General features: G+C 54.0%; 1 protein-coding gene across 9 annotated transcripts in view; it reads right to left on the reverse strand.

Moving 5' to 3' along the window:
* Positions 1-9,879: 9,879 nt before the first annotated feature.
* PPCDC (phosphopantothenoylcysteine decarboxylase) overlaps positions 9,880-22,014 on the reverse strand; it is a 31,709-nt gene continuing 19,574 nt past the window's right edge. For 3 of the 9 annotated variants that reach the window (XM_025985943.2, XM_025985866.2, XM_072746031.1), the window contains 4 exons: positions 20,361-20,456; positions 19,365-19,493; positions 15,186-15,354; positions 13,716-14,803 (listed from right to left, as the gene is read on the reverse strand). In XM_025985943.2, coding sequence (XP_025841728.1) covers positions 14,718-14,803; positions 15,186-15,354; positions 19,365-19,493; positions 20,361-20,456 — 480 coding nt within the window. In that variant the 3' untranslated portion in view covers positions 13,716-14,717. Of the gene's footprint in view, positions 10,083-11,556; positions 14,804-15,185; positions 15,355-19,364; positions 19,494-20,360; positions 20,457-22,014 lie in introns of those variants that run through there. The other 6 variants (XM_025986028.2, XM_025986102.2, XM_072746032.1 and 3 more) reach the window with 5 other exon arrangements.

Below are 22,014 nucleotides of genomic sequence, written 5' to 3' on the forward strand. Positions count from 1 at the left end.
CCTTTTCTCCCTCCTTTCCTATCTGACATCATATGCTCGCAATCATGCCTCTATCAATTAGAGAGGGACAGGCCATCCCTGATAAGATTCTGCTGTCCTGCTGCCTTACGCAGAGTGGTTAATAAGATGTTGGTGTTAGGTGGACCTGGGATGCAAGCCCTGTTCTGAGCTCTGGAGTAACAGAGATGATATAAAAGCCAAGATTCAGCCAGGGTCCCCAAGCCTCATGTGAGACATATTTATTACAGTCAAAAAGAGAGGAAATCTGAACAATATAGTCTGAGGGATGCAGAGCTCACCCAAGGGGAAGACCCTCAGTGACAACTGGCATCTGGGCCCCAGAAAAGAGGTCCTTCTCTTTTCCCCCAAAGAACTGGAGAGTTGTGTCTTAGAGCAAAGAGCACATCTTCAAGTGTCAATAGCCTGGGAACACAGTTCTCTGGGGCACTGCTGGACTTTGTGTGCCACATACACGTGCTGCCCGGCTTCCACACTTCCCTCCAACTCCTTCCTGCTATTCCCATTTTGCTGCTCAAACCCAGGGCCAAAGCTCTATTTCCTTGCCGATATCATCTCCCAAGCAAGGTTTTGGATTAAGAGGAGGGAAGCGACAGGCTATCCCAGGAAAAGGCAGCCAGCAGGGGAGGTCTTGGCCTCCCAGTGAGAACCCATGCCCTCTGACCTCCCTCAGGGCATTCTTTTTTTTTTTTTTTTTTAGATTTTATTTATTTATTCATGAGAGACACAGAGAGTCAAGAGACACGGGCAGAGGGAGGAGAAGCAGGCTCCATGCAAGGATCCTGATGTGGGACTGGATTCTGGGAATCTGGGATCCGGCCCTGAGCCAAAGGCAGATCTCAACCGCTGAGCCACCCAGGCGTCCCTCCCTCAGGGTATTCCGCACCAGGCATTAAAACTCGCCTGAGTTGGGTCTGGCCCTATTCCTTCAGCTCTCTGAACCAGCCAAGGTGAGTGCTCAAACCAGAGGCTTGGGAGCTGCCAGGCTGGGAGCTCTGCTAGCTCCATGCTATTGCCAGTGCCCTCAGGGAAGGGCATTCCATACAGGGTGTTCCACACACCTGAGCCCTCTGTTGAGAATGTGCGCCTCCAGACCGGTCGGTACACATCACCCTGGGGTTGACAGGTCACCTGAACCGAACCAGCACACTCAGTGCTCAGGGATTCTCCTGAACTCCAGTGACCCCCTCCTCCATCTCTGTCACCTCTCTCACATTTCTGAGGGACAATTGAGCACATAGTATGAGATATACTTGGCAAATTCTACATCCCTCCATCTAATGGGCCTCAAGGGGCACCTCCTATGGGCAAGGCTCTGTGCTAGGCCAGGTGGGACAAGGAAAAACAGTAAACAGGATGCATTCCTGTCCTCCAGCTAGTTGGAATAAAAGGGAACACTTGCCAAGTGTCTAAAAATAATGTAGTAGGAGTCTCGAGGATGGATCTCTTTTTTTTTTTAATTTTTATTTTTTATTTTATTATTTATGATAGTCACAGAGAGAGAGAGAGAGAGAGAGGCAGAGACACAGGCAGAGGGAGAAGCAGGCTCCACGCACCGGGAGCCCGACGTGGGATTCAATCCCGGGTCTCCAGGATCGCGCCCTGGGCCAAAGGCAGGCGCTAAACCGCTGCGCCACCCAGGGATCCCATGGGATGGATCTCTTTTAAAAGGATAGGCCTGGAAATGTTCTCTAGCTTGATCTGGGTGCTAGTTACATAGGTGCATGCACATGCAAAAATTATCAAGCTGTACACTTAAGATATATACACTTCAATTACAAAAAATAGCAATTGGCCCCAGCTCCAGAACTCAGCAGAGAGTAGACAGGTCAAGTGGGGAACAGAAGGCATGTGGCAGGGCCATGTGGAAGAACAGGTCTGGAGGTTATAGTGGCAGTGGGAAGGAGCGAAGGGCACAGGTTGGAGCTCTTGTCAAGAAAGAAGACAGGTCTGAGGTCTAACAGAATGTCAAAGACAGAGGAGAGGGGGACGTCTGGGTGGCTCAGCAGTTGAGCCTTTTGCCCAGGGCGTGATCCTGGAGTCCCGGGATCCAGTCCCGCATTGGGCTCCCTGCATGGAGCCTGCTTCTCCCTCTGCCTGTGTCTCTGCCCCTCTCTCTGTGTGTCTCTCATGAATACATAAATAAAATCTTTAAAAAAAGAAAAAAGACAGTGGGGATCAAGAGTGAGAGTTCCAGGTTATGAGAGCCACAGCAGCCCTCTCTTTAAAGAAACATAGGAGTTCTGGGAAGTCTCAATATGCACACAGTTGGTAGGTAAGTGGAAGAGGGATTTGTTGGCTTCTCTTAGATTCTGACTGAGTGCAGACCATGTGACAGACAACTGGACCGTCCTGGTTAGCAAAAGTACTCCGGATTCTTAAAGGGGTGCCCTGGGAAACAGCTTTAGGTGGCAAACAGCAGCAGCCAGCATGCAAGCCTAAGACCACCACCATCCTCGATGCCTGGTTTCCCCAGAGCAATCTACACAGAACAAAGCTAGAGCCCACCCTAGGCTAGCTAAGGTCACCACTGTGATTGTGGCCCAGGACCCTGTGTTCTTGGGACCTGCGTGGTGGGTCTCCAGCTCAGAGGGAGCAGGGGGAGGGCGGACAGTATGGACTGAAGCTAGACCACACATTAAGCTAAGCAGGCTCTTCCTCTATATCTCAGATCCCCCAGAGCAGGAGGCTCAGTGTCTCACAGTAGCTCACTCCGTCTTTCATAAACCTGAAGTGCCGGGATGCTTTGCTCTCTATGGAGTTGAACTGTGCCTCCAGGAGATTCCTCGGAGGTCTAGCACACACTCCTTTTACTGGGGCTGCTCTTCTTGGCACATCCAGCTATTTCTGTATATCTGTTCAGTATGCTTGCTCTTCTCCTGTAGATATTGGACAGCAAGGGCTCTGAGAGGATCACAACCCTTCAGGTGCAGTTTGGGTCAAAAAGAGAAACAAACACCTCCTTTGATCTGCATGCCATGCCACTATTAATGCGGCCCAAACTTTTGGGGACGCTACATGCATTGTTGTGTATTCTCATTTAGCTCATGGCAAACAGAGGAAGCTCTCATTTCACACGTGCCTGCCTCGGTTTCCCACAGCTACTTGCCGTGGCCCCCCAGGTCCCACCCCATTAGGCTTCTGTGTACCCTATCCACCTTCACCTACTACCCTCTGCCCTTCTTTTCCCAACTAGCACTCTCCTTCCTACCTTTGCACAGGCAGTAACCTTGGCCTGGAATGTTCTGGTGCATCTTCCCCAGCTAACTACTGGTCATTCATTTTTCCTCTGTTCGTTTCCTCCAGGAAGTCCTCCCTGAAACCCTCCCCTCTCGCCCTCATGAAATTAGGCCCTGTGGTCACCACTCCCATAGCATTCTGTACTTTTTTCTGTGGTGCTTATCAGAGTGCTTCTTCTTCCTCATCTGATAAAGGTCTGTCCCTCCCACTAGACAGCCAGCCCCCAGGGCAGGGAGCATATGTGCTTCTGCTCCCCTGTGTGCCTCCCCAACACCCAGCACAGTGCTGGCATAAGGAATATGTACAACAGAGAGGGAATCCAGCAAATGAATGAATGAAGCACCCTGTTATTTGATTTGATTAGGCCATGCCCCTGCATAGCCGCCAGGCTCCATCCTGCCCAGGTGGAGAAGGCTGCCCGGGGTTTGACACGGCCAGGCCTGGGCCTGTATTCCAGGCACCGCCACGTACCAGGTTATGCCTTTGGTGAGTCACTTCACCTCTCTGAGCCTCAACTTACTCACCGGTAAAGTGGAGATGGTAACAGTGTCCACCTCACAGGATGACACGAAATAGTCATGTGTGCAGGACGCCCGGGGGGCTCAGCAGTTGAGCGTCTGCCTTTGGTTCAGGGCGTGATCTCGGGGTCTGGGATCGAGTCCCAGTTCAGGCTCCCTGCGTGGAGTCTGCTTCTCCCTCTGCCTGGGTCTCTGCCTCTCTCTGTGTGTGTCTCATGAATAAAATCTTTTAAAAAAAGGAAAAAAGAAGAACTACTCATGTATGCAAAGAACCTGACCCCCGATGCTCAGAACACGAGTGTCCTGCCCACGACGCTGGCAGGAGCAGCGCGTTGCCCCTCGGGCCCCGGCAGGTTGGCCCCCAGGCCTGGGAGGGCTGGTCCGCTGCAGGCCCGGAGCGGCCGCTGGGAGAGGCGTCCCTGGGGGGAGGACGGCTCCGGGACTTCCCTACCTCAGACGTCTTCCCTCCCGGACCGCCTCCGCCCTTTGTCCTCGCCTCTCTTCCAGAATCGCAGGGCAAGGGCACACCTCCTGGCTCCCCTGCAGCCAAGGAAGCAGAGACCCGTCCAGGCCGCACCGGCCACGCGCACCTGCTCCGGATGGCGACGCCGGTCAGGGCGACTCGGGCCGGGGCGCTGGCTGTGCCTCGGCCTCGCTGCAGACAGGGGTCGAGTCCTGGCCCTCTGGGGTGTTCAGAAAGGGGTGTTCCCTTCTCTCATGCCCCTTCCCCACAACCACCCCCAGGGATAAGGACGTGGAGAAACCCTGACGGGACCTAGGAAGCCCTTCTGGGCACAGACCTGTGCCAGGTGCGGCTTCGCAGCTTCGGGGGACCAGACTGTTGGTCAAGGCTATTTCTGGGCAGAGGGGAAGGGGGCATCGGCCCGTGGACCCTCAGAAAAACGGCCCGTCCTCAAGGGGCTCGCACTGGAGGCATCGGGGAACACCCCGAAAGCATGTTCAGAACACATTTAAAGCCACAGGTTGCACAATCCAGTAGCTGAGTTTTCACAGATTTTTTTTTAAGACTTTATTTATTTATTCATGAGAAACAGAGAGAGAGAGAGAGAGAGAGAGAGAGAGAGAGAGAGAGGCAGAGACACAGGCAGAAGGAGAAGCAGGGAGCCCGATGCGGGACTCGATCCCGGGACCCCGGGGTCACGACCTGAGCTGAGGGGAGGCGCTCAGCTGCTGAGCACCCCCCCCCCCCGGCCCCCGCGCCCTGCACAGACTCTTTCAAGGGCCTTTCCCGGCCCCTCCATGCCAGTCAGCCCCCCTGCCGGCTCTGGCCTACCTGGACTCTTCCTTCTCGGACTAAACCCTTTAGCTTCAGGCTCTCCAGGAAGGGAGTCCTCCTGCCTCCACCTACCACAGCCAGCCTCAAAGCCGGACCCAGAGCCCGGCTCAGATGCAAAGCAGGCCCAGGCCTCTGCACACACTGCCCCCCACTCCGGCCTCCTTGACCTCTTTGCTAAATGCCTCCCCTCTCTTAAAATTCAGCCCAAAAGAGCCTCCTGGAGAGCTCCTCCTTCCTCAGGATGCCCCTGCAGGGAGTGGGCTGTCCTGCGCTCCGGCACCCTAGGATTACTTACCTCCATCCCTGAGCCCCTCCCGGGCTGGCCTATCTGCCCTTCCATCTACTTCACTAAGCTGGAAGTACCTTGAGGTGAGGGCTGGGCCTTGGTCCAGGACAGTATCTGGACACAGAGTTCGAAGGATGAATGAATAGGAAGGGGCTGTGCCTGTGTTGGGGTTCGGGTACCAGGGAACTCACTATACTTTCCACACAGTTTTGCAGTGAACCTGAAGCTACTCTACAAAGTAAAAGTCTATTCATTTTTTTTTTTTAATGAATGAAGAAACATGATCAGCCTTCGATTATATAACATTGGCTTGCAGAGGCCTCAGGCCATTGCACTTGTGTGAAGTGCCCCAGACTGACTGGTCCTCCCCAACGGAAAGGACTTCTTTCCCTTTGCCAGCCCTGCCAGCCTGCAACCCACCCCGGCGTGGGTGCTAACAGGTGGTGCGGACAGCAAGGCTGGATGACGGGCGGCCTAGGCTGCACATCCACCTGTGATGCAATATGTCAAGGGGCCTGCAAAGGCCATGTGACCTTTGGCCCCGGGCCCTCCACATCTGCGGCCACCCCCCAGCCCCCCGGAAGTCCAGCCTGGCTGGTGAAGGTCAGAAAGAAATAACCCAGAGGCTCACAAACCCTCCACCCATGCATGACCTTACCCACTGCCCATAACCGAGCAAGCGTATGCCTGCATCCCAGGCTACCAGTCTCCCCGGGAGCCCTGGGGGGCCAGTCCTGGCTCTGGGAAAGGTGCCCTGAGATCTCTCAGTGTTCCTATTCACCAATCCTAGAAATGGGCCAACTCAGTGAAGATGTTTTCTCCCCCCTAAAATTGCCTACCTTGGCCACTGCCTCCCTGGAGGCCCAGGAAGCTCAGGGAATGCTACAGAAGCCTTTGGGGCCTCCACCCTGCCCAGCCCCCCACCACACACTCACTCACCTTCCTCAGCCACTGCTCACATGCCAGTCCTGGAAGAGGCCACCCAGAGACAGGGACGGCCTGCCACACAGCCTGGCACACTCGAAGACTCGAGCTTTCTAGCTGCTTCTCCAGCTGCTCTCATCCTCCGGTCACCTCCAAAGGTTCGGGGCCTGAGAGGCAGCAGGGCTTGGAGCCGACTTCAAAGCTATGGGATCTTGAGGAAGTCAAGCCCTAGTTTGCTCATCTGCCAAATGGGGCTAATGTCCACCTCAGGGATCGCCATGAGGATTGCATTATAAATACTGGCGGTCACCCCTGAGCAGTGCTCACGGGGTAGGGCGACCACACATCCTGGTTCACCGGGGTCAGTCCCAGTGGACGCCTGTTGTCCTGATGTGTTCACTGTCCCCTTTTTACTCTCAGAGGTGCTCACTCTGGGTGACAAAATACTCGGTTAGCTTACCTGCGCCTCTTTCTGTTCCCAGCTCAGGCCCAGCCCATGAGAGCAGCACCCATTTCTGCACCCTCTAAGGGGCCATGTCTCGGCTTGTAGTTCTCACTGAGCCTCGGGTTCTTATTTTTTTTTTTTTCAATTTATGATAGTCACACAAAGAGAGAGAGAGAGGCAGAGACACAGGCAGAGGGAGAAGCAGGCTCCATGCATGCACCGGGAGCCTGAAGTGGGATTCGATCCCGGGTCTCCAGGATCGCGCCCTGGGCCAAAGGCAGGCGCCAAACCGCTGAGCCACCCAGGGATCCCCGGGTTCTTAATTTTAATGGGATCGCAATGCCTATCCGGAAGGATGGTGAGGACGAAGAAATGAGATAAGGAATGCAAAGCACATGCCAGGTACCGGAGAGAAGCATGCCCGCTCCCCATGATGCCAGTTTCCCAAGAGTGGAGCTCCAGAGCTCAACTGCTCCCCTCTTGAGGGGGTGACTTTTAGGAGTTCCAGGCGACAAGTGAGCTGCCTAGCTGTGCTCTTTCCTGAGAGCAAGAAAGGGCCTCCACCCCCACCCCGAGCTCCACTGCAGGCTCCGGGGGCACCCCAGCCTCGCCTTCCGGCCTCAAGCGCTGCTGAGCGGGCCAGGCCAGCCGGGAAGCCTCAGCCCCCACTCACACGGAGTGAAAGCACCTTTGAACTCTCCCCGCTCTTCCAGGAATCCGGAGACCCACAGGGAGTTTGTTGGGCCTCCAATCCCCCAGGGACCTGCTATCTGGGTCAGCAGGCAAAGGGTAACCACGAAACTTCAGCAGATAAAGCCACCATGAGACCAGCCTGTTGCAACCAGGGAAAAACATGCTCCCAGATCATAGCTGGATTAGCAGCATGTCCTCCACAGGCCCCAAAGCCCAAGTCTCTGAGCCTCTTGCCCTCGCACCCACCCACTCCTAACATTCCTTTGCTATTAGACAACTGGCAGTTCTGGCTTGCTTCTCGCCTTGCCCCAGGTAGTCCCAAACCTGCCTTGAATATTGTAGAATATTTGGTTCCACCAGGAAGCTCTTGGTGTAAACAAGCTGTCAGTCACTGGGATCTGATTCCAGGGCTCTTTGTTCAGGGGCATTTGCGTGACATTTCAGATTTCTGTGCTGCCCTAGAAACCACAATGTATGTGTGAAGGAAGCTATGGGAGGAAAAAGGTAATGAGGCAGCTACTAAATTGGGACTAAAAAAAACCAAAACAGGTATCTGGTGGTAGTGGTGGTAGTGTGGTGGAGGGAGCATCTCAAAGGACCTCAGCGAGGTAAGTGCTAATAAGGGTGGAGCTCGGGTTCTGCTGCAACAGCCAGAGCCAGAGGAGAGGCGCCCCCCCCCCCCCCCCACCGGGCAGGGCAAGGAACTGGACGGTCACTGTCACATCTGAAATATTCCAGCTGACCCCATCACCCAGCTGTGGTGTTAGGAGGTGAGAAGGAGATCCAGGAAACTCAGCAGGACACCAACACGTGTACATGACCCAAACAGAAGCAGGGCTCCAGGTGGCTGACCCCTGCGCAGTCTCACTCAGAGAAGCACACGCTGGCCAAGGAATTGAAGAAGGAGGCCTCCTGAAGAACCTAAAGTGTGTCCAACTCACAATTGTCAGCCACATTCCTTAAAAACTCCCATAGCCCCCACCCCCATCTTCTTGTACCCCTCAGCAGCTCAAAGACTCTTAAGCCAAGTCCAAAATGGAGCCCCAACTCCTGGCCACCCACATGGCTCTGCTGCCCCCCTCCACTCAGGCCTCTCTCGGCCCCTTACTGGAGAGTTCATCAGCTCTCGGCTCCTTGCTTTAATTTCTCCCCCTTGACCCAGTACCGGAATTTGCCACTCAAAGGAGACACAATATAAAAACTAAGGCTCCCTTCCCCTTTCTTGCCATCTCCCCAGTTCTGTAGCTCAGTCTGTTTTTCCCTAATTCCCCACCACAAAATGCCCAGGAACCATGAGGGAAGACTAAACAATCCTGAGAGAAAAAACTGTGGTAAGCAAAGCAAAATTCTTTTTAGTGGGTGGCACCAGGGGCTGTTAATAAATCTTGCAGCAACGCACACACAATTGTCATTAAGAGTCCCCCAGCCCCACGCCCTCTAGCCATAGGGCAGTGGTTCTGCTACTTTCTAATCATGCCGGATTTTCTTCACGTCCTCACTCACTTTTGCACCCCCTTCCCCTCCAGAAGCACGGGGCTGGCCAAGGCCTTCAGCACAGCCTTGCTTCCCCAGCTTAGCATCTGGCTTCCTCCCTGACCCTCCAATGTGTCCCGCGAGCCACCCAGCGAGCCTCCACACCACACTGCACAGTCCCTGGGCTCCCTGCTGAAGCTCCGGCGTCCCCAGCACACGGAGCCCGGGTACCTACGCATGTATCCCCCACCAGGTACGCGGCCACAGGGCTTCCCCCCGTGTCCACTCTTCAGTCCTCCAGAAAGCATGGGCGCGGGTTCTACAGCCTCCAAAGGCCCACCCACACTACTCAATTTGGAGCCACGCAGCTTAGACTAGCACAGTCTCACGCTTGATTCTCATGGTCACTTGATTGTTTTAAGGCCTTGGATCTTCCCGTAGACCATCAGCTGCTTGAGATCAGGAGTCTCAAAGGCTTATGAGTAGTCCTCGGGGGTATTCAAAAGCTCTCCTCCTCTATTAATTAGCTCATGACAAGAAAACCAGACCCATTTCTACTCCAGAGGCCTCAATGGAAATCTCCAGATGCCCCCGTCAAGTCATTTTTAGGAACTTCTGGATAAAGGACAGAAATAACCCATTTTGATTTTATTTTATTTTTTATTTATTTATGATAGGCACGCAGTGAGAGAGAGAGGCAGAGACACAGGCAGAGGGAGAAGCAGGCTCCATGCACCGGGAGCCTGACGTGGGATTCGATCCCGGGTCTCCAGGATCGCGCCCTGGGCCAAAGGCAGGCCCAAACCGCTGCGCCACCCAGGGATCCCAATAACCCATTTTGAAATGTGTGTGGCTTGGGATCCCTGGGGGGCTCAGTGGTTGAGCGTCCACCTTCAGCTCAGGATGTGATCCGGGGTCCTGGGATCGAGTCCCGCATCGGGCTCCCTGCACGGAGCTCGCTTCTCCCTCTGCCTGTGTCTCTGCCTCTCTCTGTCTTTCATGAATAAATAAATATTTAAAACAAAATAAAATGTGTGTGGCTCATTGAGTTACGCAGCTGCCTTCAGCTCAGGTCCTGATTCCAGGGTCCTGGGATCAAGCCATGTGTTGGGCTCTCTGTTCAGCAGGGAGCCTGCTTCCCCTCTTCCTCTGCCTGCTGCTCCCCCTGCTTGTGCTCTCTCTCACTCTCTGTCAAATAAATAAAGAAAATCTTTAAAAAATAATAAAATAAAATGTGTGTATTTACTGCCTTTGTGGGAGATAATATACTCATCTGCCTCACAACTTAAAATGAAGCTGGCCCCCCACCTTTCTCAATCACACCTAGTTCTGCTGCCAAGAGGCAAACAATGGACTGGTTTCTTGTTTATTTTTCAATAGGTGTTTGATGCATCTACAAGCCAACAGGAATACATCCTCCTTTCCAGCCCTCACTTTTTTTGCACACCAACTAGCATGCAATAGACATTTGTTCTGCAGCTTGCATTTTCTGTTTAGCAGCATATCTTGGACGGCACCTAGAGGGCTTCCTCACACTCATCTTGTGGCTGCATCGTGTTCCAGTCCCTAACTGATGCAACCAATCTCCAGTAGTTAGTTAGTGAGGGTGCTCCCGGCCTTTTACTGCCACCTACAATGCTGTAATGAATAGCCTTATTCAGACTATATACGTCATATGTGTGAGTGTATCTGTGGGATGAATCCCTGGAAGCAGAATTGCTGGGTCTAAGGGTAAAGTACATATGTAAGTTTCTTAAAGACTTCATTTATTTATTCATGAGAGACACACAGAGAGAGAGAGGCAGAGACACAGGCAGAGGGAGAAGCAGGCTCCATGTAGGGAGCCTGATATGGGACTTTATCCCGGGACCCCAGGATCACGCCCTGAGCCAAAGCCAGATGCTCAACTGCTGAGCCACCCAGGTGCCCCCAGTACATAATTTATCAAAATGTAATTTTGATAGATATTTCCAAATTGTTCTCCAGCAAGGTTGTATGCAGTCCTACAAGCAAAGTAACGGGTGCCAGTACCCTCGCCCTCACCAATCTAACAGACAGAAACCTCCGCTGCAGTGCAGTTTGGTTCGCATCCTTCTCCCCATGAATGTGGTTGAGTGCTTTTTATGTTTAAGAGCCGTGTGGGGTGTCTGTGTGTGTGTGTGCGCACACACTTGTGCATACATATACATGTGGACTTGATTTTTTATCCTCTGCTCACTTTTCTTTTGTACTCTTGGTCCTTTTCTAGTCAATGAATAGCTCTTTATATATTAGGAGGTATTAGTCCTTTGTTATGTGAGTTGCAGATAATTTCCCACTTGCCTTTGGGCTATTGCTAGGCAGATTTGTTTATTTTTCTGTAAGCAAATTTATTAGCCTTTGCTTTTATGGCTCCTAGGTCGGTGTTTTGCTCAGAAAGGAGCTCCTTTCTGAGCAAGACTGCCCCTTCCTGCACCCCCACACCTTTTTTGTTAATACAAGAAGCTTGGGGGATCCCTGGGTGGCGCAGCAGTTTGGCGCCTGCCTTTGGCCCAGGGCGCGATCCTGGACACCCGGGATCGAATCCCACTTCTGGCTCCCGGTGCATGGAGCCTGCTTCTCCCTCTGCCTGTGTCTCTGCCTCTCTCTCTCTCTCTCTGTGACTATCATAAATAAATAAAAAATTTTTAAAAATTTAAAAAAATACAAGAAGCTTGGAATGACATACCAGGCTTTGTGAGGAAGAGGACAACTCCTGCCCTCAAGGAGATCCCAATTGTAGGGGGATACAAAGTAAAGAGGCAATTGCAATTTCATCTTATAATAAATAAGAAGGGGCATGATGGGAACCTAAGCAAAGACCGCCTAATCTAGCCTGAGTTGGCCAGGGAAGGCTTTCCAAGAGGTGGCACCCAGGTATATCAGAGGCATGAGTAGGAACCCAGCAGGTGGAGAATGGCCTTCCAGTAAAAGTGGCAGCAAGTGCCAAGGTAAGAAGTAACAGGGCTCTGCCAAGGCTGTCCGGTCCGCGAAGACAGGGAGTCTTGCATGGTGGCATGTGATGGGGGTGGAGCTAGAAAGGGTAGGCAGCAGCCAGATCACGGAGGGCCAAGATGTGTACTGCCCAGGAGTCAGGGCAGCAGGAAGAAACCGGAGTGTCACAGAAGAGCTATACACAGCCCAGTATGGAGGCTGGGGCCTGGCTGAGGACATCATGCCTGTCGCCCAGCAGTAGCCACAGCAGCCTAGAGAGGCTCCAGTTTCCAAACAACAGTGTGAATTTCAGATCCAAAGGTTCTATTTTGTCAAACTTTCGGAATTCCATAAAAATAATCAGACAATGCGCAGCTCGGGTGGCTCAGTGGTTTAGCGCCGCCTTTGGCCCAGGGCCTGATCCTGGAGACCCGGGATCGAATCCCACATCGGGCTCCCTGCATGGAGCCTGCTTCTCCCTCTGCCTGTGTCTCTGCCTCTGTCTCTCTCTCTGTGTCTCTCGTGAATAAATAAAATATTTTTAAAAAGTCAGAGAAAATACCATATTCTCTGAGAAACACTTCTAACTTCGATGCTGCCAACTTTAAGAGCTTTGACTCCTGGTGGGGAAAGCTGTGGCTCCCACTCCCACCTCAGCACTCCTCTTCAGTTGGGGCCAGGTAAGTGCAGCCTGACACTAACTCCCCTCTCCTCTTAACTCCAGCCTCAGGGTTTCAGGGGACAGCTGGGCTCTTCAGCAGCAGCCCAAGCCTCACCCCCATTCAAAACAGGCAGCAGGGATAAAGGATTGCAGTGATGGCCTGGGGGAGCCTAAGGATGGAGCCTGCAGCTGGCCCTTGCCATGGGGACCTCTCTCCTTCCAGCCAACAAGTCTCTGGCCCGCTCTGAGGAGCCACAGCTATCTGCAGAAGTATTAGGTAGAAGCCTATCAACCTCTCTGCTCCTGTGGCCTTCTAGAACAGGCATGGTGTAGCAGCTCTGCTGGGTAGTTGTCCTCCCCAAAGTGCCCAGCACAAAGCCTTTCATACAATAAGCACTCAGTAAATGGGGGCAGTTTCTTAAAATTTGAGCGTTTCATTACTCTTTAGCAGGCTGCTGAAGGAAAGAAAGGGAGATGTGGACATGGGGAGGGACATTGGAAACCACTTAAATAGAACTTTGGGACTGTCTCTGGATTTTAATCATTCAGGCCCTCCTCATGCCCCAACCCTCAAACCTGCCAGAGAGGTTGGGTCTGTGATGCTACTATTTTAGTTATATTTTCTTTATTGCCCTTAGGCAATTTTATCCCAAAGCACTTGATGAAGTCAAGTGCTGCAGAAATAAAGGCTCTTGGAAGCTACAGGAAGACTTGGTCCCAGTCAACAGGCTTACTGGTGCCCTTCAAAGGTAACCGCTACGCTCAGTGGTCCAAGGGCATTCGTGGAGTGCTCACTCACCCCTGGCCTGGAAGGCAGCAAGCCAGCCCCAACCTCAGCTCCAAATAGGAGAATAAGCCCTTCCCCCGCACAGCCACCAAACTGCAATTAAGTCAAAGGCAAGGTGATAGGGTTTTCTAGGGCAGAACTGTTTTTCTCTGTAGAGTCTACTTCCCACCTTCATGTGTGCTGTTGGGTGGGGCTCAGGGAGAGGCAGAGACACCCAGGTCCTAGTCTCAGGTGCACAAGGCTGATGAGGACATCGGGAAGCGAGGGGCCTGGATTCCAGGGCAGGTTCCAACCCAGCTGGCTATCTGCCTGTCATTTGCATAAAGGCCACGACAGCTAAGGGCTGGAGATTTTATTTTTCCCAAAATGAGAGGGTCTATTTAAGTAAATGTTAGAAAAGCTCACTGGTGTGAATACATACTTAGCTTTAACTTCCCTTTATTTGACATTTACTAAGTAAGAGGCAGTGGGGTAGGGATCTTGCACACATAATCTCATTTAATCCTCTCAACAAGTCCATGAAGGCAGGATAATTGAGATGAAGAAAGTGAGAGAAAGGCTGAGCCCTGAGCCACGGTCCCACTGCTAGCACGTGACAGAGCTAGGATTTTTTTTTTTTTTAATTTTACTTATTTATCCATGAGAGACACAGAAGAGAGGCAGAGACACAGGCAGAGGGAGAAGCAGGCTCCCTGTGGGGAGCCCAATGTGGGACTCGATCCGGGATCACGCCCTGGGCCGAAGGCGGGCGCCTAACCGCTGAGCCCCCCGGATGTCCCCAGAGCTAGGATTTGAACTAGGGTCCCCCTGCCTCGGAGCCCTCTGCCCTTAACAACCATTTGATAGTAGCTGAAAGATATGCTGGTCAGCTGTCCGCCCCAACCCTTCCCCAGCCACACCAAGCAATGCCCCTGATCTCCAAGACTACAGACTGAGGTAAAGGAAGGACAGTCTCCCACAAGTCACTCTTCTCTATTCCCACGTACCCCTGATCTCACAGCATGGCCTGTGGAGAATCTCGGTGTCTTGCCAGTTCCAGGCTTCCCTGACTCTGCAAGCATGGCACCCAGGCAGCCCCCCACGGAGCTGAAGTGGCTCCCGGGAATGAGGGAGAATCAAGGTTTCTGTGACCTTCCCAGAGCACGGGGACATACAGCAGCTTGCTGTGCCAATCCTGGGGAAAGGTGAGTGGGTTCTGGAAAGCAGGCATCTCTAGTTGGAAAGAAGTTGGGACCTGGGCCTTTGGTCTAATTGAACCTGAGGCAAGTCAGGCTCCCGGGGAGGCTCTGGAGCAGGCCCAGGCCAAACCCCTACCCAGCAATCACAGAAGTCTTCACTGTATTTTGCCAATGTCCACCTTCTTCACAGATTGGCCTGGAAACACACTCAGTACAGAGGGATACACATGCCAGAGATCCCAGCTTCAACTCTCCTGAGAGTCACCATGCCAGAAGAGGACTTCTTTCACTTTGTCCACAATGGTGCCCACCTCGGCCATGGCCCCTAGACCTAGGAGGCAAGGTTCTGCTGTGGCTCATAGACTGAGGCAGGGGCCCATCCCCCACCCACCCTGCTCAATGCTCCCCTGAGTGCTCCACCCAGAGCCCAGCGCTTTGGAGGCCAGGACCATCTCTGCAAGAGCCATATCTTATATCTCATGACCCATCATATCCCTTCCAAGCCACCCACAGGACAGGCCCCAGAACAGTAACAGTAGCCACTATGAACTGCATATGGGCTACATGCCAAGGACACCAGACACTCGACATACACTCAAGCTTTCCCTGAGGTCACAACAGGCTGGGATGTAGACCCAGATCTGACCCCAGGGCTGAGCCCTTCTGGGACCCTGGGCTGTGAGGATGGGCTGTGGGCCTGTCCAGATGCCCACCTTGGTCTCCACACACCAACTTCTTGGCAACGCAAGGTATTTCAACATAGCCGAAGGCCTTGAGCTGGCCGACTTGCTGCGCAGTGATGGGATGCTCCCACATGACGGTGTTCATCGCTGGGCAGAAGAGCAGGGGCTTGTGGCAGTCCCAGGCCCGGATGATGCAGGTCTGTGAAGAAGGGCCGGGGTGGGACGGGTAAGTGCTCCCAAGCTCCTCTCCCTGCCAGCCCTCTCCAATGCTCCCAAATCCTGCCCCCCATCCTCTGGGTCACAGCCAGCCATGGGCTTGGGATGACTGGGTGCTACTTGTCTGTGTCCTTGCATCTCTCGTCTCCTCATCCCCTCCACGTCCCTATAGCTGCCAGCACAGGGCCTACCCACAGGAGTGTCTCTACCAACACTTGCAATGGCCCAGCCACATCCACACAGACCCCTACTCCTGTGCAGAAAGCACTCTCCGAGCCGGAGCACAAGGCCTCTCCACTGTGAGACACACCTCATAGAGAGAAACCGGCCAGGTGAGCAGAGGTCAAGCTTTGCAGTTACCCCCAAAGCAAAGGCCCAGACCACTCATGGGATGGGGACCCCTCTACCCCAACACCAGCCCTACTTCAAGGCCAACTAAAGCTTTTTTTTTTTTAAAAGGTTTTCCCTCTTTTTTTTTTTTTTTTTTTTAAGATTTTATTTATTCATGAGAGACACAGAGAGAGAGAGAGAGGCAAAGACACAGGCAGAGGGAGAAGCAGGCTCCATGCTGGGAGCCCGACGTGGGACTCAATCCCGGGTCTCCAGAATCACAGCCCCTTCCTGGGCTGAAGGCGGCGCTAAACCGCTGAGCCACCCGGGCTGCCCAAGGCCAACTAAAGCTTGGCAGTGAGGACACCTTCTACATGACAAAACCCCTCTCATATGTAGTATCCCACACACCCCGCTGCAACCCTGTGAAGAGGGGCTGCCTGTTTCAAAGATGGGAAAGCTGCGCTCCCCAAGGTCCCACGGAGACAAAGATCAGGGCATGATGCTCTGCACACCGGCCCTGCCATCTTCCACCATAGCACACAGCCTCACTACATCCCGAGTTCCAGCCATCCCACCAAGTCACACTCCAGAGGAGCCGTGAAAGGGACCTCCCAGCTCAGTGGGTGGCAGAATCACAGAGACCTGGGTTCAAATCCTGACTCTGCCATCTACTGTTACTACTAGCTGGGAGAACTTGGATGAGTAATTTAATGTTGGAGGCCAGCTTCTTCCCTGCAAAAGCCTCCCTCACTGGATGACTGTGGGGCATGGGCTGAAAAAGGCTTAAAGCTCTTCACACAGGGCCTGGCATCCAGGAAGGGCTCCAGAAGCATTAGCTCCTATTATTCCCCAGGCATAGGCTCCTGCTGCCAGGAGGTGCTCCTCTGTGCCCTGACTGCTCCGGCTCCTCGTTCCAGCTGTGGGACCCTTGAGGAGACAGTGGTCAGCACATCCCTTCCCTGAAGCAGCCCATCTGGGAAAAGAGGGGAGAGCCCAGAAAACAATGGCTTGGATGGACCAAAGCCGATGCCCGCCCCTCTCAGTGCCCCCATTCTCTCCCGGGGACAGGAAGGAAGTGGAACAGCACAGAGCCTCAGGATCTGGCTACCCATGTAGTCCCCAGACAGCAGCGTCTGTTTCCCACCAAGTCCTCTCAATTTGGCAACCAGGCTGAGGGGACAGTTTCAGGCACACTTCCTCTTGGCCCTGTGCCACCTGCCACTTTTGCAAAAGTCACGAACGTACCTAGAAGAGCCCCCCTAGCTTTGTGTGCAGCGTGGGGGTGGGGGTCAGGGTAGGGGTTAGGGTTTCTAAGTGTCTTCAGAGCAAAGCACACCAACCAGAGGACAAACCCAATACCTCCATGACCCATGCCTCTCTAGCTTTTCCCATCTCATGCCAAAGCTCAGTACTTCCAGACAAACCACAGCTCCTCTGAACCTTCTGGCAGCGGGAGGGATGAGAGGAGGCGGCAGTTCCCACGGTCACATCTGTTTGGCCAACGCTCTGTTCTGTACCTCAGGCTCTGCCCTGGGAAGGTGCCTGGCGGAAAGAAGGCCTAGATCCCGAGCAGGAGACCAGCTCCCAGCTACACTAGTGACCCAAGGAAGTTACTCCTCTTTCTGGATCTCCTGGATTTTTTTCTCTCTCTCTCTCTCTTTTTTTTTTTTTTTTTTATTTTAAGTAATCTCTACACCCAGTGTGGGACTCAAACTCACAACTCAGAGATCAAGAGTTGCATGCTCTACTGACGGAGCTAGCCAGGCAGCCTTCTGCTCGGCTATTTAGCATAAAGAAGGGGCTAGGGCCTGCATGGGCCAGAGGGCAGATGGAGATGCACATCACCCAGGCTGAGGGCCCAGAGGCCTGGCGCACAGGTTCACACCCAGCACGCTGCTCTACCGGCACCCAAGTTCTGGGCACTGGGACGGGAGATCTGAAAGCAAGGGGCAGCAGGGTGCTCTTTCCAGGAATAAAAGGACAAAGCATATTTGAGTAAGGACAGAGCCGTGGAGTGAAGATGATGACTTAAAGCTTAAACTTTATGAGATTTGTTATTCCTTGAAATATCTGGGCCTTCAAAGGAAACCTTTTGAGGCAAATGGCCTGGAGATTGGTCATAGGAACATGTTCCACTGCTCAGCCCACTCAGGAGGAGGGAATCCCGAAGAATTCAGGGAGTGGGGGCAGCTTTGAAGGGAAAAAAGGGAAGCAGAACTTTGGAGGGAAAGAAAGGAGCCCTCAGAGAGCCAGCGCAGCCCAGGGCATAATTCCTAGATGGCAGTGTGCTTCATAATCAGCTGGTTCTGACCAGCCAGTGGGAAGCCTAGAAATTTGGTGAGATGGTGCAGGTCATGCACAAGTCAGACCTACTGAGATCAAAGTGGCCAGGAGCCTCACCTGCTCCAGCTGCCCTGTCAGCCATGCACCCGCCTCACTGGGAAGCCTTCTGGATAACGCTGCCACTAAGCTCGCCCTTCCCTGTACTCCCCTCCCCCTGCTCCTGGCTATACAGTCTGTGTGCTGTCCTTCTTCTGGTCACCCTGTACTCTTATTCAAGTGATGTTTCAATCCCTAGCAGGTTCTTTGAGAAGTGGCCTACACACCCATCAACAAGCATACAAGACTAAGCTCCTATCTGACCCCCCAAATTGGGACCCAGCTTCATTATTCACTTCTTGATCCTATTAAACTCCGAAAAAGTCCTTGTTCTTTGCCAAAGTAGAGTAACTAATTACCTTATATATACAGTAAGTATTTATTGAACTTACTAGATGCCCAGCACTGTGCAAAGTGGTGACTCCATGGTCAAAGGACCAATGGGGGTGATTTAAGGCTGTACCACACAGCAGAGCATACTCCCTTCTCACCTGCACAGGCCACTGGAAACCCTCTCTTTCCAGACCATGAGCTCCTGTATCCTGTGTGTCCCTCAGCATGGGGCCCAACTCATGTTAGGGAAAAGCTCAATGTATGAGGGAAGCAGGGAGGGAGAAGAGAGATCACACACCTAGCTCCTCCCAGGATGATCAGATAAACAAGACCTTTTAGGACAACAGCTTCCTGGAGGTTCCTTAGGCCTAAAACAATCCCCACTTTGTGCAGCTGGACTTCTGCTCCTCTCCTCCACCATTCACCGGCTGGCACGCCTCACCCAGTCTTTCTCCTCCCATCCCCTCTAAGCCTTCCCTAACACACAGGAAAACCACATTTCTGCCTTGTGGCCAATGCTACAGGAGAGATAAGTGTGCATAAGAGATCCATGAGGAAGTAAACACTCTTATCAGATTGCCCATGTGGATATCCAGATCCTGGGGAGAAGGCAGGGCTAAGAGGGGGCAGGCAAGGGGGCTGGGCAGGGAGACCAACAGAAGAGCTCATCGAGGGCAGCCAATGACAAAGGGAGAGGAGCTGAGCATCAAGGAGCAGGTGAGAGGTGCATGCCCTCAGAGAGCATACACAAGCCGAGCCCATCCACCTGCCCACTTGCCAGAACATAGGTGAGACCAGGAAAAGGGTAGGGGATCCAGGAGGACTGTGTTCTGAGCAAATCATCCCACCATAAAAAGAATTCCAAGGCAAGAACCCTGCACAAAGGCAGTCTGCAGCTCAGCAAACCGGGAGGGAGGCCCAGGGAGGGAGGAGGGCAGAGTCACTCACAAGCAAGTTGTCACATATGCCACTGGCCACCTTCCCCAGGGTGTTGGCATCAAGAGGAGCCACCAGCATGAGGTCTGCCCACCTCCGCAGGTCAATGTGGAGAACGGGGTCGGATCGGCACTTCCACATCTGGCAGAGGGAAGGAAACAGAGTCATTGAGCTGCTACTTTCTCAGTGTGTGTGGGGGGGGTGCACGACACAGGCCAGGGATGCTTAAGTCAGAAATAGAGGGAGACCCCCTGAGCGATGCCTGCCCACGTCCACCGCTGTTCCTCTCGCTGCTAAGCTGGTGAGCACTGGCGGTGGAGCCAAGAGCCTGAGAGAAAGCAGGCCTGAGGAAACAAACGCCCCTTGTCTCTCCGAGCTATTCCCTTTATGGTTTGGTTTTCAAGAGAACTGACATCTGGCAGGGAACTCCTGGCCTGTCTGCTTGAGGCGGATGCTTGGGTTGTCCAAGCCAGTGGAAGGGCTCTGGGGCGGTGAGAATGGAGGGGGTGGGGTAGGGGAACGGGCCAGCCAGAAATGTTCTAGGCTGAGAGTGTTTAAAAATGCCTGGCAGGGCACCCCCGTGAGGCCCACACTCGATGTCTGGTGAATCGGCCGGGGCCTGCCCCTCTTTGGGGGAGCAGAAGCAGGGCCCACGTCCATGGGAAGTGAGGCATCTCGACAGCCCTGACACTGGGAGCCACGTGGACAAGGGTGGTGGGAACAGAGCTCCTCTGCGGTTTCATCAGCCCCGATAAGTACAAGGACACTCAACCGGAGGCACCCAGCCAGGCCTGAGCTCTGTCTGGGGTGGGAGGAGTCTCCCGGCCTCCTGCAGGCCAGAAGCTAGACAGATGTTTTCCTCATTGCCTCTGCCCAGAGGGCCCTGACCACTGACTTGAGCCTGGCCCGTCTGCTCTGGCCTCCAGGACCACGGGCTGCAGAGAGGCCACTCCTGTCCTGTTGGTAGAAACACGATGGAACTCGGCCATGGGGCCCCCGCGCACTGACCTCCCATTCATCAGCATCGCTGTAGAGAGTGACGGGAATGTCCTGGGGGCTGTAGAAATGTTTGGCTCTCTCAGTTGTGACCACTGCTACTTCCAGCTGTCACAGAGAAAAAAACAGGCGGGCGGGGGAGAGAGGGAAAGGAAACTGTTACCAGAGCCACTGGCCTGGAAGCCACACGGGGCCAGGACAGGCAAGTGCTTTCTGCACGGCCTGGCTCTGGAAAAGGCTTCTCCCTCCCTGGCAGTGAGCCTCCTGTTTGCACAGCTACTTCCGCTGTCACCCAAAGGTCAGGCCCCAGCAGATGTGGCCGTTTCACTTCCCTATCTGAGGGGCTGCGGAAGAATGAGTCACCAACTGCCCAGCGCATATAAAGCAGCAGGCTCCTGCCACTCAGGCCAAGAGGCAGAGGCAGACGGGAAGGAATGCAGGGCCAGAGGGCCACGGAAGGCAGGAGGGGTGGCAGGAGGGGCCGCCGAGGCTCGCAGGTCCTGAGCTCTGATGCGCGCCCCAACCCTGCCCTCTGCAGGCCACGCAGGGGCAGCCTGGCCTGGCACGGTGGCCGCCTCCGGCCCCAGCGAGAGTCCCCTCTCGTACTTCTAGGAACAGGGCCTCGTGGGCTCTGGCGGCAGACAGACTCCAGGAAACCCAAAGCCGAGTGTCTGACGCTTGCGGAGCAGCAATGAAATTCACTTTCACGCTCGTCATCCACAAGGAATCCATAGTGCCCGCGGGGAGGCTGGGCCGCCCAGGAGCCGCCCAGGAGGCGCAGCACTAGGCCGGGCCATCATCTGCAGAATGAGACGCTGAACTGACAAGCTGGCCGAGTGGAAGAGCTCCGAAGAGGCGGCCTAGAGGGGAACGGGGTAGAAAATCACAGGTCTGGGAGGGACATTCCTCCAGGAGACAGGAGAGTGGAGGGTGGCAAGGATCGTCACCTGGCTAGAGCAGGAACCACAGTGGCACGGAGGCCAGATCCAGCCTGCAGACGTGCCACTTGGCCTTCCTGAGGTTATAAACATTTTCGAGCCAATATATACAGATCGGGAGATTTCACACAGAAAATCCAATTTCCTGGCTTCTCTTGAAAAACTAAAAGCTTTGGCACCGTGGGGCCCGCGTTCCTACCTGATATCGGTGGCATCGCGCAAGGCTGCCGCTTGGGGCGGGACTTGGGATGGCGGGCCCCTGCCAACTCACAGTAGCCCCATCCCTCCCTGTCGTCTGAGGCCCCCTCCTCCTGCTTCCCCGTCTGTCCTGCGGCAGCATTCCCCACAGCACGTAAGAGCCAAGGGGGGACCAGGGCGCAGAGTGTCAGAGAGGCAGAGCACACAACTCCAGAGGGTCTGCTATTCCGAGCTCTCCAAGACAGCTCTCAGCCCAGTCCCATCCCTGAGAATCCACCACCCCAGGACTTGCACCCTCCGCTCAGCAACCTGTTTAAAGGTCACTGAAGCTACACTCCCTCCAGGACAGCTCTGAGCAAGGCCGATGGACAGGGCTGGAGCGGACACGGGACCAGCACAGGTAGGGGAGCAGAGGGAGGCAGGGCAGGGCTGAGGCCCTCCGGATACAAGACAGACACCAGGAAAAACATGGCAATGGCCAGTTAGAGCTAAGCAGGGCAGGTGACTTTCAAACCAGCAGGAAACTCAAT

The sequence above is a fragment of the Vulpes vulpes genome, unplaced genomic scaffold (assembly GCF_048418805.1).
Source record: "Vulpes vulpes isolate BD-2025 unplaced genomic scaffold, VulVul3 u000000678, whole genome shotgun sequence".
NCBI lineage: Eukaryota > Metazoa > Chordata > Mammalia > Carnivora > Canidae > Vulpes > Vulpes vulpes.